Genomic DNA, 18,505 nt, shown 5'->3' with positions numbered 1-18,505 from the left:
AATAATGGTCTATGCAGTAAAGAATCCCTTAACTTCTCCCCTGCTCCTAGTGGGGAATAAAGCAAATAATGAAAACGGGGAAAAAAGAAAGAGATCATAATAAAGAAAAAGCTGTGTATCTACAGTCAAGTGGCAAAGTGCTACCAATGACAGCCCTAGATTGCCTACCTCAGCTACCCTGGGGCTAAGAAGTACTAAAATGCTTACCAATAAGAAGATTTTTCAGCCTTCTATAGTCTTCTGTTACATCAAAATCATCACCAGCAAATATTAACATGGGTTTTGTTCCCTCGGGACATTTACTATTCTAGGAAATGAAAAAAAAATTATATAATTATCAACTCTAAATTGTTTATAAGCTGATTTGAAAGTAGTCAATACTTCCTTTATGGCGGTGGACGCCACTGAGTAACCTTTGTTCAAGTCTCCTCTCCCATTGCTGTCATGTCTAAGTCAGCATCTCCCAAAGAGTCTGAGCAGCTTCAGAATCTCTGTAAGAGGTTTGAGCTTTAAAAGAACTGATGAGGGCAGCCCTGATGGCTCAGCAGTTTAGCGCCGCCTTCAGCCCAGGGCGTGATCCTGGAGACCCGGGATCAAATCCCATGTCGGGCTCCCTGCATGGAGCCTGCTTCTCCCTCTGCCTGTGTCTCTGCCTCTCTCTCTGTGTCTCTCATGAATGAATAAATAAAAATCTTTAAAAATAAATAAACTGATGAAAGTCTGAGGAGCCATTTTGAGCAATGGGGAACGCTTACAGACTGTGTGTAATGAGGGATCCAAACATCACGCGCTCCAGAGGCTTTGGTCACCTATGCCTTTGTGGAGGAGGTGGATGCAGCCATGAATGCAAGACCACACCAAGTGGATGGAGGAGTTGCGGGACCAAAGAGGGACATCTCAAGAGAAGATTCTCAAAGCCCACTTAACTGCGAAAAAGCTTTTTGATGGTAGCATTAAAGAAGACACTCAAGAACATCATCTAAGAGATTATTTTGAACAGTATAGGAAAATTGAAGTGACTGAAATCATGACATGACTGAGGCCGTAGCAAAAAAAGAGGTCTTGCTTTTGTAACATTTGATGACCATGACTCTGTAGACAATTACATTCAAAAACACCAGACTGTGAATGGCCACAACTGTGAAGTAAGAAAAGCCCTATCTGAGCAAGAGATGGCTAGTGCTTCCTCCAAAGAGGTCGAAGTGGTTCTGGAAACTTTGGTGGTGGTCGTGGAGGTGGTTTTGGTGGGAATGACAAGTTTGGTCGTGGAGGGAACTTCACTGGGTGAGGTGGCTTTAGTGGCAGTCGAGGTAGTGGTGGATATGGTGGCAGGAGGATGGCTCTAACAGATTTGATAATGATGGGAACAACAATGATGGGAGATGGTGGAAGCTATAATGATTCTGGCAATTGTTAGACCCATGAAAGGAGGAAATTCTAGAGGCAGAAGCTCAGGCCCCTATGGTGGTGGAGGCCAATACTTTGCCAAACCACAAAACCAGGGTGGCTACAGTGGTTCCAGCAGCAGCAGCAGCTATGGCAGTGACAGAAGGTTTTAATTACTGCCAGGAAACAAACCTTAACAGGAGGCAAAGAACCGACAGGGAAGCTACAGGTTACAACAGATCTATGAACTCGGCCAAGCATAGTGGTGGCAGGGTGTAGCTGCTACAAAAAAAAGAGATATTCAGACACTACTCATGCGTATGGGCAAAAAAAACTCGAGGACAGTATTTGTGAATAATTGTGTAACAGGTTAGTTTCTGTTCTGTGGAAAATGTAAAGCATTCCAACAAAGATATTTTTTTTTTAAGATTTTATTTATTTATTCAGAGAGAGAGAGAGAGAGAGAGAGAGAGACGCGCACAGGCAGAGGGAGAAGCAGGCTCCATGCAGGGAGCCTGATGTGGGACTCGATCCAGGGTCCCCAGGATCAGACCCCGGGCTGCAAGCGGCGCTAAACCGCTGTGCCACCGGGGCTGCCCAGCAACAAAGGGTTTTAATGTAGATTTTTTTTTTTTTTTGCACTCATGCTGTTGATTGCTAAATGTGGTAAGTCTGATCATGACGCTGAGTAAATGTGTCTTTTTAAAAAATGTGCCGTGTAAAGTTAGTCTGCTCTGAAACTATCTTGGTAAACTACCCAACCAGTGCAAAGTTAGAATTCCTTCAGGGTGACGCCAGGTTCCATCCTAAATTTATTTGCAACCTGTTTGGGCACAGAAGCCACCGTCTCCACAAACCTCAGTGTAGGTGAACTGACAGTTAATGCGTTGTGACCTGGAGTTCACCGTTCAAAAGGTGGCCCAAGCAAAGTCCTGGAGTTTATTTGGTTATTATGATTTTGACACATCCTATGCAATATATCTAAATCGAATTATGGTATCAGGTAAAATTATAGATAGGATTAAAGCTTGTGTATCGTCCATTATCATGTGTTATCAATAAGTGACTTAAAAAAAAAAAGCGACTTAATACTCTTCCCAAAAAATTAAAATTATTTTGTAAGTAGTCAATACTTATAGTGACTCGTTCTCATATTTTGACTATCCTAAAACTATATTTATGAACAGAGAATAAAAGCTAAAGACTTAAGACTGTATTTTCAACTTTTAAGCTAAAATATAATTTTTTGTTTCATTCCCTCACATTGCAAATGAATTAGTGGTCCAAGAATGACACAGGCTACTTTTTAACATTATTCTATACTAAGAATAAAATAAAAAGCTAAAACTGCTGCAAAACATACATAGCCCTTTAAGAGCCAGCATCCCAGAGTTAATTATTTATTTAAATTATTTACTACCACTGTTGCCTTTCCTACTGCATCATATAAACAGTATTTTTAAATGAAAGCTAATGTAAACAACCAACTAAACATTCACATGAAGTAACAGAATTTCATACAACCTATAGTATGGGCAATCCTTACTCAACATGGTTGAAGCTCTTACTATAAAAGATTTTCACCAGTTTGGGATTTTGTATACAAAGAATGTGATATGAATAATAAAAACCTTTAAAAGCCACCAAAATAAAAGAAAAAAATCTAATAGAAAAAATTATTTAACTGAATGATGAGTTTATGAAGGCGAATGGGTGTTAGTCTGAACTTTCCATTGATTCTAAGCACCTCTACTCTGGTTCCAATTAAGGACTGTACAAATCTAGAAACAGACAAGAAACAAACATCCTCTGCCCTAGGACCAGATGTCACCTGTTGCTTCCCTGTTCACCATGACTTTTCTTGACATTCTCTGCTTTAAACTCTGAACCTTAACTCTCTACACTTAGGACGTGTGCCTAAGATCTGTCTGTGTGATCTGGGGCCTGAGTGGACCCACCAGACCCAGTGATTCTTCCACTTACTGTCTGTGCCACCCTTTCCCAGCTGCTCCTGCTCCCAGGTCTATGGGGCCTGTTAAGTGTACAGACGGTAGGAGAGAGTGACACAACATCCTGACCACAATGTGTAGTGATAAGCATCATTCTATGACCCAGAATACACATCAAAAAAATATAACTAACAAGTTATATGAAACAGTATTTAACATTTCGGTCACTAATATTTTTCACAGTGTGAAAACCCAGAACTAGAAGAAACTACAACAGATGAGCTTTATCTGAATAGTCTGGAAGGCACTAAAAATTCAAAACACTATATTAGTACTATGACTATAATAAACTAAAAACATCGTAATTATGTGACATTCTTGAACTAACAGTCTGAATTAAGTTTTTTAAAAAGATTATTTGAGAGACAGAAAGGGAGAGTACAAGCAAACATACACAGTGAAGGGCAGAGGGAGAGAGAGAAACTTAAGCAGACTCTGCGCTGAGCATGGAGCCCAATGTGGGGCTCAATCTGAAAACCCTGAGATCATGTCTAAGCTGAAATCAAGGGTCAGATGCTTAACCTACTATGCCAACCTACTGCCCCTGAATTAAGCTTTTTTTTTAACAGAAAAAAGGAAATAATTCTAATAAATCATATACATACTTACGAAATAAAATGTCCCCAGGCATCTGCAATATATATCTTATCCTATCTAAAATAAAACCAACTAGCCTTAAATTTTAATCATCTCATTCATTAAGGCTAATTTTACATAAAATAACCATCCCTAGAAGTTTGGCCACATCTTAGAACATAGATTCCTAGAATGACTCAATTTCCTGGTAGAATTGAATCACCTGTTGCTTGAGAGTAAATAGGAGGATGAGGTTTGGCCTGGCAATAAAAACAGGCAAGTGAAAAAAGAAATACTGGTGGAGAGGTCTTGAAAATAAGGAGGTAAATGTGAAAAAGAGATAATGTAACATGCAATTCCAAAACAAACTAAAAATGGAAGGCTATAATGGAATAATGAGGTGAAAGTGAAGGTCTAGCTAGTAGTCCGGTGGGAGGGGGTGGGGGGTGTACTTGGGCGGCTCAGTCAGTTGAGCATCTGCCTTTGGCTTGCTCAGGTTATGACTCCAGGATTCCAGGATAGAGTCCTGTGTCCTACTCCCTGCTCAGTGGGGAGCTTGCTTCTCCCTCTCCCTCTTCCCCCTGCTCATGCTCTCTCTTTCTCTCTCAAATAAATAAGTAAAGGGGCACCTGGGTGGTGCAGTCGGTTAAGCATCTGCCTTCGGCTCAGGCCATGATCCCAGGGTTCTGGGATGGAGCCCCATATCAGGCTCCCTGCTCATAGGGGAGTGCTTCTCCTCTCCTACCTGCTCATGCTGTCTCTCACCATCTGTATTGCTATCTCTGTCTCTCTCTCTCAAATAAATAAATAAAATCAGGGATCCCTGGGTGGCTCAGTAGGTTTGGTGCCTGCCTTCAGCCCAGGGCCTGATCCTGGAGACCCGGGATCAAGTCCCACATCAGGCTTCCTGCATGGAGCCTGCTTCTCCCTCTGCCTGTGTCTCTGCCTCTCTCTCTCTGTCTCTCATGAATAAATGAATAAAATCTTTAAATAAATAAATAAATAAATAAATAAATAAATAAATAAATAAATAAATAAATAAATAAAATGTAAGAATTAAAAAAAATAAACTTAAAATAATAGTCTGTGTAGAAACTGCCAATGTAAGCATAGTGACTTTTACAGTTATGGATATGCTTCACAAGTGAACACTTAGTATTCAATTTAAATGGCTCTTGTTAAGAATAAGATCTGACAATAATAGTTCTGTGGTCTGATATAGAAGCTACACGGTATTGGAAGTATTTCTTTGCTTAGGAAGTGAAATGCAAAGAGTGGAGGAGTTGGCATGCATAATCAGCCAGTGCTCACACCCCACTAACTGGTGACCAAGTTAGCAACAGTGAAGGTGAAATGGGGATATAGTGCTCATCTCCAAGGAGTCATGAATTGCCCTAAAGATAAGCTGTAATAAAATGATAGCTCCCACCATAATAAAGCATCAGTTTACACACTTTACCAAACACCTTCCAAAGTATCATCTTCACTGATTAGCATTTTCACATATATCATCTCATTTGATATTGTTATATCTATTTAATTTTTTTAAAGATTTATTTATGTATTTGAGAGAGGGGGAGAGTATGAGGAGGGGCAGAGGAAGAGGATCTCAAGCATATTCCCCACTGAGCATGGAGCCTGAAGGGGCTTGATCTCACGATCCTGAGATCATGACCTGAGCAGAAATCAAGAGTTGGACACTTAATTGATTAAGCCACCCAGGTGCGCCTGATATTGTTATATACCTATTTAATACTTGATTGCGATTGAAGGTCAAGGAAGTAACTGATTTGTCATGTCACAAAAAATCATCTAAATGGCAAACACAAGCTTTCAACCCAAACATTCTGTCTCTAAATCTAATCTCAGGCCACTGTTCTACCTTGTACCTGAAGAAGCTGCTGTCGCTAAGTAAGGAACTGGTAAGAGCCTTTCTCAAACCCACTGAAAACTTGGAAGGCAGTCCTCTTTTTAAGGGAGCCTAGGCAAAGGAGTAAAATTATATATTTTATTATTTTACAATTAATTATATATTAATTATATATTTTATATATTTTATAATTCCCAACTATACCATGACCCTCAAAGACCCACAAATAAGAACAATTATGTAATTTTCCATTACAAAATTCAGTATGTATTCTTTCAACACTCTGGTTATACCATTTACTACATGTATGACTCCAGGTCACCAAGAGAATTCCTCTGTGGCTTAATCCCCAAATCTACCTAATAGGGAAAGTAATTTCAGGCTTACACAGGGTACCTCCTAAATCTAAATGAAGTAACTATTTGATGGAACAGAAGCCAGAAGCAGAATTCTGAGAGAGCAGAAACCCCGACTGGACCCAGAAGCAAAATCAGGACAGTTTTCTTGCCTTTCTAAGACTATTTACTACCTTCTATTTTATAATAACATTCAAACAAAGGAGTCACAAAGATGCAAAACTTAAGTACTGAACTAGCATTCTGGTGGCCAGCAGCCTTACTGTAGGATCAGCTAAAGTATCCTAGGTTTCAAACGGGGCTCACTTTTAAAACTCTGGTATTTCTGAAATTCCATAAAATAGGTTCTGTGACAATTCAGAGGGAGAGGATAGCATGTAAACTGTGGGCCCAGACAAGAGTTAATAATCACTCTGAAGTCTGTCAGGAGATCCCCATATGTATTATATTCTATATATATAGATAGATAAATATAGATATATTTTAAATATAGAGATCCCCATATGTATTATATTCTATATATAGATATAGATATATTTTAAAAATATATATTTTTTAAAATTTATTTATTCATGAGAGACACACAGAGAGAGGCAGAGACACAGGCAGAGGAAGAAACAGGTTCCCTGTGGGAAGCCCGATGTGGGAGTCAATCCCAGAACCCTGGGATCATGCCCCAAGCTGAAGGCAGATGCTCAACCACTAAGCCACCCAGGAGTCCCAACAGACCTTATTTTAAAAGATAAAATGAAACTCGCTTTTTTTTTTTTTAATCTCCGAGCACAGAATAAAAATAGTATTCTTATTTAAGTTACACAACTGTAACAGTACTCTTCACCACAAGATGTCACTACTGCCCAAGAGCAATATTACAAAATGCTTTTTACTTTTATGCTATCTTACCTTAACATCTTTTAGAGAGACAAACTTCTCGATACCTAATTCAATCATATCCAGCACATGGTAATCATACATACGACCTCGAAGGAAAATACATTTTCTTGTTAGCATTTATTTTTCCCAAACATCCAACTTTAATGGTATGTTCAAACTGGCATGTTCAAAATGTTAGAATCTGCCTCTTTTTTTCTTCTTAGGCCCCACCAAATATGTTCCCTCTTTCTTAAGCTTTCAATTCTATCTAGAATAAATAAATTGTTGCAGTCTTGGCCTTGAAAGAATCTTAAAAATCATTTAACCAAACTCCCTTATTTTATGAGTAAATAAAGGCCCACAGAGGGAAAGGGACTTGCTTACACCAGTGACTATGCCAGACCAAGTGTCAATACTTACCAGGGAAGGGTTAATTTATATGGCTAGGTGTACTACTTTGTTTTTTTCTCTAACACTGATTTAAGAGGTACATATGTTTTATATTAGGAAAATTTCTGCAAATTTAGGTGAAGTAGTATTTACATGCCTATTCTTTACCTGCAGTCTGGTAGATAAAAAATTTTATTCAAAGTCACAAGAAGGAAAAAAAAAAGAGAGAGAAAAAAGGAAACATTTTCACAAAGAAATGTTAAAAAACTAGCTTAGCACTCACTTGTTACTCCTGAACCCGCAATACCATCAATTATTCTGAGTCACAAGCTGTAAATAACAGTATTTATAAAGTAAATGATATTTACCTATTACTAGATTATTTGGCCGCTTCTTATTATGGGAGCCAAACATAAATAAAGAACAATCTGACTTCTTTGAAAAGAATTCCTGTAAAACCAAAAAAACTCCAGTTAATGCATTAATATAAGAACTTTAAAAACAGTAATGAGGGCAGCCTCGGTAGCTCAGCGGTTTAGTGCTGCCTGCAGCCCAGGGCGTGATCCTGGAAACCCAGGATCGAGTCACACGTCAAGCTCTCTGCATGGAGCCTGCTTCTCTCCCTCTGCCTGTGTCTCTGCCTCTCTCTCTGTGTCTATGAATAAATAAATAAAAAATCTTTAAAAAGAATAAAAATAAAAACAGTAATGAATACTTAATGAACTAGATAGGAATAAACAATAGAAAAGGACTTTATTTCTAGCTTTTTACTTCAATTTTTCTGATTTGAGGTACCTAAGAAAAATATATAAATTGAAGACTAAAAATATACTGGAAAGTTTAGGTTAATAAATTAAATGAGACTATTTTCAACTATGCAGCTTTGGATTAACACACTATTTCATTTGTTGAATAAACGCCTTTATTCATTAGACATTACTGCTATCATCAATGGTACATCTTACCATGCATTAAAATACACATGAATAGGGACACTTCAGGGTTCAAAAAGCCTAAAACTTTTTTTTTCTTAAAGATTTTAAAAATGTATTTATTTGAGAAAGTGAGAGCAAGGTGGGGGGGAACATGAGCAGGGAAGAAGAGCAGAGGGAGAGGAAGAAGCAGACTCCCCACTAAGCACAGACCGGTGTGGGGCTCAATCCCAGGACCCCGAGATCATGACCTGAACTGAAGGCAGACCTTAACCGACTGAACCACACAGGGGTCCCTAAACCTCTAACTCTAGATGAAACGATCATAATCCTCAAGTTTTCTTTACAGGTTACAAGACTCCCTGGGGTGTGGACTCCTAGTTTGGTTTTCATTCATTCCAGTGTTTAAGCAGAAGCAAACAGGGCAAAAAACTACCAAACCTGCCTATCCACCTGATATAGAGGATGTAGAGTCAGAAAGTCCAAGAATTCTGGCTCTGCCATTTACTGTCAGATCTGGTCAACCTTTCTAAGAATTAGTTTTATCATGTGTAAATCGCAGACAATAAGACCTTCCTACAAAAATCTGCAAAGGCCACATGAAAGTCATATGGGCAAGTACCTTATCCTGTGTCTAGTACAAAGCAGGCATTCCAAAAAAGGATTCTTAGGGGTGCCTGGGTGGCTCAGTCAGTTGATGTCCAACTCCTGACTTCAGCTTGGGTCTTGATCTCAGGGTCGGGAGTTCAAGCCCTACACTGGGCTCTAGTCTGCCCAGTGTGGAACCCACTTAAAAAAAAAAAAAAAATTTAAGTGTCCAAATAAATGAAAATGCTTTCTTAAAAAATTTTTTTTTACATTCTTACTATCACTAACACCCCAAAGCCATCCATGAGCTACCTCTCACATAACTATAGTACTCATCTGTTGTTGTTCTCCATAAGAAGTCCAGTTTTTGTTCAAACTAGAGAAAACATTGTCAAATTATCTGCAAAAGGCCAGTAAATACTTTTAAGCCTTTTACAAGCTTTTTTTAAATAAAGAAACCCTAAAAAAAGAGAAAGAAACCCTTTAAAAATATAAAAATTATAAAAATTAAAAATATATATATATAAAAATTATTCGTAGTTTATATATCTCACAGAAACAGGGATTTGGCCCACAAATTTGCCAACTCTGTTCTAAAGCAGTTCCAAGATCGTAGTATAAGAAATGTGCTACTGGAAAAAAAAAGTGCTACTGGAGGGATACATGGTCAGGAGGAGGAATTCAACCACATTTCCAACATGACCACTGTTTCCACAGCCATTCTGAGTTCTAGTAATCTGAGATTTTCTATGTCCAGTGAAATATCTGCTATCTCTGGAAGTGGGAGATGAAAGAGAGGAAAACTCACAATTTCAAGTGTAAGAAAAGCTGTCGTATCAAAACTAGATTTTTTTTTTAAGATTTTATTTATTTATTCATGAGAGACAGAGAGAGAGAGGGGGGGGGCAGGCAAAGACACAGGCAGAGGGAGAAGCAGGCTCCATGCAGAGAGCCTGACGTGGGACTCGATCCCAGGACCCCGGGATCACGACATGGGCTGAAGGCGGCACTAAACCACTGAGCCACCCAGGCTGCCCTCAAAACTGTATTGAAAAAGAAATACAGGTGGACGCCTGGGTGGCTCAATGGTTGAGTGTCTGCCTTCAGCTCAGGGCATGATCCCAGGGTCCAGGGATCAAGTCCTGCATCGGGCTCCCTGCATGGAGCCTGCTTCTCCCTCTGCCTGTGTCTCTGCCTCTCTCTCTCTGCCTCTCATGAATAAATAAATAAAATCTTAAAAAAAAAAAAAAAAAAAAAAAAAAAAACAAAAAAGTACGGGGATGCCTGGGTGGCTCAGTGGTTGAGCGTCTGCCTTTGGCTCAGGGTGAGATCCCAGGTCTGGGGATCAAGTCCCGAAGCTCCCTGCTTCTCTCTCTGCCTATGTCTCTGCCTCTGTGTGTGTGTGTCTCTCATGAATAAATAAATATCTTTTAAAAAGAAAACAAGAAAGAAAAGGAAGTACAGAATGCTACAAATTCTACATCACATCACTGCTACAAAGTGATCACTCAACTAAAAGCATCATGGTGCCTAGACAAAACAAGCCCTTGATAAGCAGTATATGAGAGACAGAATTTTGGGTTAGAGCCCTTACTTTCAATTTCATAATCTCTTCAACAAATGACTGAAAACTCAAAACTACAATGAAAGTAATTTTGTAAAAAACTGAATATTGGAACAACTGGGTGGCTCAGTGGTTGAGCATCTGCCTTCGGCTCAGGGCATAATCCTGTAGTCCCAGGATCGAGTCCCACATCAGGCTCCCTACATGGAGCCTGCTTCTCCCTCCGCCTATGTCTCTGCCTCTCTGTCATGAATGAATAAATAAAAATCTTTTAAACAACCCCTCAATATTGGGGTACCTGGGTTGCTCTGTCAGTTGAGCATCTGCCTTTGGCTCAAGTCATGGGCCTGGGGTCCTGGGGTCAGGCCCTAAATTAGGCTCCCTGCTTGGTGGGGAGTCTGCTTATCCCTCTGCCCCTTTCCCTGCTTGTGCTCTCTCAAATAAATAAAATGAAAAAAAAATTTTTTTCAAAAACTAAATTTTGATTTTTCTTAAAAAAATGTTATAATTTTTAATTAGTAGTTAGTTGCTACATTGGAATTAAGATGTCCAATTTTGCCTTCTAATTAATTACTAAGATTCTATTCAAAAGTTCTTTCTTCTAAATTCACTAACCAGGGGTGCCTGGGTGGCTCAGTCGTTTGAGCATCTGAATCTTGATTTCAGCTCAGGTTATGATCTCAGGATCCTGGGCTGGAGCCCTGTGGTGGGCTCTGTATGCTCAGCAGGGAGTCTCCTTGAGGATTCTTTCCCTCCACTCCTCCCCCACATGTGCGTACCTGCGCACGCATTCTCTAAAGTAAGTATTTAAATAAAGAAATAAAAGAAATTCACTAACTAAAAGGAAAAACAAATAAGTAATGGTGTTCCCCTTAGGAGAACATAATTCCATTCTGATTTTTTTTCAGTATCTTTTACTTTCCTTTTTTTTTAAAGTAAGCTCTAGGCTCAATGTGGGGTTTGAACTCATAACCCAGAGATCAAGAGTCACATGCTCGGGACGCCTGGGTGGCTTAGTGGTTGAGCATCTGCCCTTGGCTCAGGGCATGATCCCTGGTCCAGGATGGGAGTCCCTCATCAGGCTCCCTGCAGAGGGCCTGCTTCTGTCTCTGTCTCTGTCTCTCTCTCTGTATCTCTCATGAATAAATAAATTAAATTTAAAAAAAAAGAAGAGAGTCACATGCTCTACTGACTGTGCCAGCCAGGCATCTCCCATTCTGACTTTTTTAAGCTCAATTTATTTTAACCCACTTATTCCCTTAAGATTTTCTTTAAAAGGAAGCAATAAAATCACATGCACAAAGTCCATCATTCACTATTCACTATTTACTATACACTATTCTTTATCTTCTAATTTCATTCACTAGCTTTTTTCATTTAGTTTGGTTGCCAATACACTCAAAAAGGAATTCAATTAGTAAACAACTGACAACTGTTAGCAACAGTTCAAGCAGCATTCCTTGTTCTAAAAATACCCAAAGAAAGAAGTCAGGTTTTGAAAAATAAAACCTGCTTTATAAAAAGACCTGTAACAAGCTTCCTTTAGATAATCTACTAATTATACACATAAAATATAATTCAATTTTTAAAAATTGTGAATGTATTTGCAAGCAGTGAATAGTAATACTAGTCATAGTGAAATGTAAGATCTATAGTCATATTTTTGAAAGTATAAGTCTTATTTCAAAATAATAAATATCTTATTTCTCCTCCACTTTGTATTAAAATTACCTCATATAGGATGATTTCTAATTCAAAACATCACAAATTAGGAATACCAAAGGAGTAGTAATTAGTTTGAGTAATCATTTATTTATACGCTCTCTTAAATCAGAAAGATTCTTGAGGTGCCTGGATGGCACAGTTAAGTGACTGACTCCTGGTTTCAGCTTAGGTTGTGACCTCAGGGTCATGGGATCAAGCCCTGCATTGGGGTCTGCCTTCATCTTGGAGTGTGCTTGAGATTGTATTTCCCTTTCCCTCTGGTCCTACCCTCCCTCCATGTGCCCTAAAATAAAAAACAAACAAAAAGATTGTTGTACTCACCAATGATGTCTGATCCTCAAATGGTCTTGTAATGTTTTTCCTAAGAATATTTTTAAAAGGTTACCTTAATTTCAATAATCTTAAGCTATTCACCCATAACAATTAAGTAATATATTAAGATAATTTAATGTTCAGATGATCAAAAATGAAACTGGAGGGATATTCATTCATTCAAACATGTATTTAGTACCTATCACGTACCAGGCACTGTTATAAGAGCTAAGGATCCTAGAAAACAAACAAGATTCTTGCTTTCGTGGAGCATTCTAGTGGAAAAATTAAATTTCAAAAAGTAGTAACTGTAGGGACAAAATTAAATAGGGTAGTCTGTTATGAAGAGTAGAAAATGAATATTTGAGCTGAGATTTGATAGATGAAGAATATGCTGTTCAAAAGTTTTGAGGCTAAGCACATTCTAAGAAGAATGAACAGAATAAGCAAATATCCTGAGATGGAAACAAGCCTAGACTATTCAAGAAATGGAAAGAAGGAGAGTATCACTGAAGCTTGGTGTCCAAAGGGAAAATGGTGGGGCATGAGATCAAAGATGTAGACATGGCCCAGATGATATAGGGCCTTGTTGGTCAAGGTAATGAACGTAGATATTGAGTAACAGGAAGCACTAAAGAGTTTCAGGAAGGAGTGATAAAAAGATCAGACTCGGGCAGCCCCGATGGTGCAGCGGTTTGGCGCCGCTTGCAGCCTGGGGTGTGATCCTGGAGATCCTCCTCCCTGCATGGAGCCTGCTTCTCCCTCTGTCTGTGTCTGTGTCTCTCTCTCTGTGTCTATGAATAAATAAATAAAATCTTTAAATAAAATAAATTCACCTTTAAAAATAAAAAAAAAAAGATCAGACTCAAATTTTCTATTTAAAGGACTGTTCTGTCCACAGTGTGAGAATGCACTGTAGTATGGCAAGACTGGAAAGAGTTAATAAGAAGCTATCACAGAAATCCAGGAGAGAGAGAAATAAATGGTGCTTTGGACCAAGAACCCTAGTAGAACTGAAGAAGCAGTGAATAAAACGCGCTATTTTTCAAGTAAACAGGAAAGAAATACAAATATATTTTTTTCTTTGCTTAAATATGCATAAAGAAATTCTGGTAAAATACATGATAAACTGAGACGTAGTTGTTCTGAGAAGAGTATATTTTCACTTATAATTTTTGATTTCCAATCATGTAAACAAAGCTTCTATAAAATAGTTCAGGGATGCTGAGTGGCTCAGCGGCTGAGTGTCTGCCTTCGGCTCAGGGCATGATCCTGGAGTCCTGGGATCGAGTCCCACATGGGGCTTCCTGCAGGGAAGCAGTAAGTGTGCTTGAGATTGTATGTGTGTCTCTGCCTGTGTCTCTGCCTCTCTCTCTCTGTGTGTCTCTCATGAATAAATAAATAAAATCTTTTATTTAAAAAAGTTCATAATTTTTAGGAAGCAAAATCTATATATAACATGATCTCAATTTTGTTTAAAGAATAAAATGGGACTCCTGGGTGACTCAGTTAGTTGAGCAGCCGACTCTTGATTTCAGCTCAGGTCATTATCTCAGGGTCCAGGGTCAAGCCCCACCCTGGGCTCTATGCTCAGAGGGAAATCTGCTTTAAGGATTCTCTTTCCCCCTCTCCCTCCATCTCTCTCCTTGTTCACATGCACGCACACATGTAAACATAAATAAATCTTTAAAAAAGAATTAACGTAAAGACGTGAAATATCTGTACAGATGTGAAAAGGGATGAAGGGGAGTGGGAGATACCAGCTTCCAGTTATGGAATCCATAAGTCATGGAAATAGAAACGCCTGAGTGGCTCAGTGGTTAAGCGTCTGCCTTCGGCTCAGGGCAGGATCCCAAGAGTCCTGGGATTGAGTCCTGCATCGGGCTCCCGGTAGGGAGCCCGCATTTCCCTCTCCCTATGTCTCTGCCTCTCCCTATGTGTCTCTCATAAATAAAATCTTAAAAAAAAAAAAAAAAGTCATGGGGGGATCCCTGGGTGGCTCAGCGGTTTAGCACCTGCCTTTGGCCCAGGGTGTGATCATGGAGTCCCGGGATCGAGTCCCGTATTGGGCTCCCTGCATGGAGCCTGCTTCCCCTTCTGCCTGTGTCTCTGCCTCTCTCTGTCTCTCATGAATAAATAAAATATTAAAAAAAAGTCATAGAAATAAAAGACACAGCATAAACATTATAACAGTGACAGAAGATAGCTACACTTGTAGTGAGTATAGAGCATAATGTACACATTTGTCAAATCACTAGGTTTTACACTTGAAAATAATGTAACATTGTGTGTCAACTATACTCAAATGAAAAAAAGAAAAAATGTACAGGAAAAAATATGTCAGAATGTACATAGTGCTATGGGTGATTATTACATTAATCTAATTAAGAGAAATATTTATTACTCTCATAGAAGAAAAGTATTATTTTTAATGATGCAAGGCAAAGAAAAATTATTGCAGCATTTATGATTAATAGCAAACTATAATTCACAAATTAGCAAATATAACCTGTTGGAAACATGGAAAATGCAGATTAAACAAAGTATGATTTTTACTTCTTAGCTTAAAAATATAAACCAGGGGATCCCTGGGTGGCGCAGAGGTTTGGCGCCTGCCTTTGGCCCAGGGCGTGATCCTGGAGACCCGGGATCGAATCCCACATCGGGCTCCCGGTGCATGGAGCCTGCTTCTCCCTCTGCCTGTGTCTCTGCGCCTCTCTCTCTCTCTGTGACTATCATAAATAAATAAAAATTTTAAAAAATAATAAAAAATAAATAAATAAATAAATAAATAAACCAGAAGTAGGTAATGGCCCATGGAACTTGTATATAGCACTCTGCCAAAAGGACAATCTTTTCAAAAAGTAATATAATTAATATGCTCTACTGGGCATGAAGTTGTACCCGGTAATTTTATGTCTAAGAATCTCATATAGGAACTAATTCAAAAGGATAACTCATTCCTGTAAAAATGGTCATTTAAGCATTATAAGAACAGCAAAAAAGAAAAACCCAAATTCCCCCAAATTAAGGTAAGTTACAAGTAAATTTTAGTGTAACCACTTAATAGACATTATACTAGCAATGAAAATAATACCTAAAGGATCAATTATCAATAGGAAAATAGTTACAATATAAATAAAAAAGGCTTAATATAAAATTTAACATATGGCAACAACACAGGTAATTTGGGGGCATTTTGTTAAATGAAAGAAGATAGACTCCAGAGGCTATATGATTCCATTTATGTAACATTCTGAAAAAGGAAAAACTATAAGGATGAAAAACAGTTCACTGGTTAACGGGGAGGAGGAGGACAACAAGAGCACACTGCACTAAAAAATTTTCAGGATGGGGATCCCTGGGTGGCACAGCGGTTTAGCGCCTGCCTTTGGCCCAGGGCATGATCCTGGAGACCCGGGATCGAATCCCACGTCGGGCTCCCGGTGCATGGAGCCTGCTTCTCCCTCTCTCTCTCTCTCTGTGTGTGTGTGTGTGTGTGTGTGTGACTATCATAAATAAATAAAAATTAAAAAAAAATTTTTCAGGATGATGGAACTGTTTCTGTATCATGAACTGTAGTGGCCGACACAGTTCAATGCATTTTCAAAACCGATAAAAGTGTATACCACAGAGTAAATTTTACATACGTAAATTAAAACAACAACCAGGAGGGACACCTCAGAGTCCCTGGATTGAGTCCCACATTAAGCTCCCTGCATGAAGCCTGCTTCTCCCTCTGCCTATGTCTCTGCCTCTCTCTGTGTGTCTCTCATGAATAAATAAATAAAATCTTAAAAAACAACAACCAGGATGTGGAGAAAAACCCAAAACAGAATTCAAACTATAATAAATGACCCTAACTGTATTTTAAAGGAACAACACAGACACATTAAAGAGGCAGAAAAAACCTAACTTATGTTACATTGGAAAACAGTATTTGTACTGGATACTCTAAACTTAAAAAGAACTATTTACACATTTTATCCTCTAGTTATTTTGTTAATTTGTTTCTTATAGGGCTAGAAATTCTGAAACTATGTATGTACTAAAATGATACAAATAAATATATATGGACTATCAATAAAGAAAGCCAAGTTTCCTACTGTCAGAAGAAGAAAAGTTACAAGAAAAGAAGAAAGGCTGGAATGAAGTCTGTGGCATTGGAATGGAACTGAAGTATTAGTATGAACTCATGATTCTTCAGGAAGTATCAGTATGAACTCAGAGTTTTTCAAATATAGGTAAATATAAATTTAGATGTGTGCATGCATAGGCATCTAGGGACAATGACACTCCCACAGCAACAGAGTATACTTAGTGCCCAGATCTTTATTTCTAAATTATCAATTTCCAATATACAGAAACAGGTCTCCATAGAGAAGGGGTTGATTTCAGGGTTGCCACAAAGAAAAAGTAAAGATGAGCTTGGAGCATCTTGTGGCACCAGAAAGGAAGTACTCAAATACAAGGAGCATATTGAAAGAGGACAGGAGCCGAACTGAAAGAGATCCCAACGGCCAAATGTAGAAGTTGAGCAACAAAATAATAACGTTGGACTGTAACTCCAAAGAATAAATAACTGTAAATCCACACTAATATAAATGAGTAATTCAACAAGGAGAAAGGAGAGATTTTCTTCATAAAATTCCAACTAATAAATATATAACAAGGAAGATAGAAAACCACTATCAGAACACCAGGAGCAATCACCTCTGTAGACAAGATCCATCGATGGATGCTAAAATTTATAAGAAAAAGTGTGGAGAGAAAGGATTATTTGCATAGTCTTTGCATGGTCTCAAAATATTTCCTCTAAACATTTATTAATTATAAGAGGAAAAATAGTTAATGTATAGTGGAGAAACCAAGCAGACACCACTTTAACCAAGGTTAATGCTACCAGCATAAGATATCCTGTGCTCCCTGTTATAATTTACTGAGAAAAGCACATCACTTTTCTGGTATTCTTGCCAAAAATGCATAAGGCTCCATCTATTCATGAGAAATTTAAGACAAATCAAATTGAGGGATATTTTACAAAATAATTAACAAGTATTCATCAAAATTGTCAAAGTCATCAAAAAAGGAAAGACTAAGGAACTATCACAAATGGGAGAGCAAGGAGACATGACAATTAAATGCAATGTAGGATCCTGGAAGAGAAAAAGGATATTACTGGAAAAACTGGTGCAAACCAAATCAAGTACATTATTATACCAATGTTAACTTCTTTTGATAACTATGGTTACACAAGATGCAACATTAAGTGCCTGAAGGTCATGAGAACTCTACTAATTTCTGTTAACTTTTCTGGAAGGCCATAATCGTTTCAAAATAATATATATGTACTAAGATTCTAACTATGTAATCATATTTAATACAAGTAAAAACACAAACTGGAACAAAATAAAATTTAAAAATACTAATAGATATATAAAGAACTATCATATTTTTTAAACAAAATAGTTTTCTGAATCTCCCATAAGGTAACTGTTACTTTTATAATAGAACAATGTAAGTTAAAATAAGTCAGTACTTACTTTTTATACAGAACACCATAAGGTTTTTTCAGTGCATACTGTAAAACATAATTTATAGCTTTCAAAACAAATTACATTCAGAAAAGCAGAAGTAAAAGTAAAATTGCATTGTATCAGGCATTATACAGGATCACAGGGTCCCAGGGTCCTATTCTAATGTCTTCTGCTTGGCTCCCTTTTAATCACTTATATAACCCTGCAACATAAGCTTAATATCCTCTTAGACTGGACTTTCTCAAAGTTTCTACGTCCTTTCAAAAATCTATACAACTCAAATAATTCCTTTCATTTCTTTAAATTCCCATTCCGTTCTTTCCAGGCAAACTCTTTTGACAGTAGAAAGAAAAGCAAAAGAAAATATAAAAAATAAATCCTATCAGG

At 38.0% G+C, this 18,505-nt stretch overlaps 1 protein-coding gene across 3 annotated transcripts in view; it reads right to left on the bottom strand.

Moving 5' to 3' along the window:
- RPF2 (ribosome production factor 2 homolog) overlaps positions 1-18,505 on the bottom strand; it is a 40,494-nt gene that overhangs the window by 16,887 nt on the left and 5,102 nt on the right. For all 3 annotated transcript variants that reach the window (XM_038554957.1, XM_038554955.1, XM_038554956.1), the window contains exons 3-7: positions 18,125-18,162; positions 12,591-12,630; positions 7,829-7,910; positions 7,101-7,177; positions 208-307 (exon numbers count right to left, since the gene is read on the bottom strand). In XM_038554957.1, the coding sequence (XP_038410885.1) occupies positions 208-307; positions 7,101-7,177; positions 7,829-7,910; positions 12,591-12,630; positions 18,125-18,162 (337 nt within the window). The remainder of the gene's footprint in view (positions 1-207; positions 308-7,100; positions 7,178-7,828; positions 7,911-12,590; positions 12,631-18,124; positions 18,163-18,505) is intronic.

The sequence above is a fragment of the Canis lupus genome, chromosome 12 (genome assembly GCF_011100685.1).
Source record: "Canis lupus familiaris isolate Mischka breed German Shepherd chromosome 12, alternate assembly UU_Cfam_GSD_1.0, whole genome shotgun sequence".
In the NCBI taxonomy this organism is placed as follows: domain Eukaryota; kingdom Metazoa; phylum Chordata; class Mammalia; order Carnivora; family Canidae; genus Canis; species Canis lupus.
Note: the sequence above shows the minus strand (reverse complement) of the source record. Positions and strands in the feature narration are given on the sequence as shown.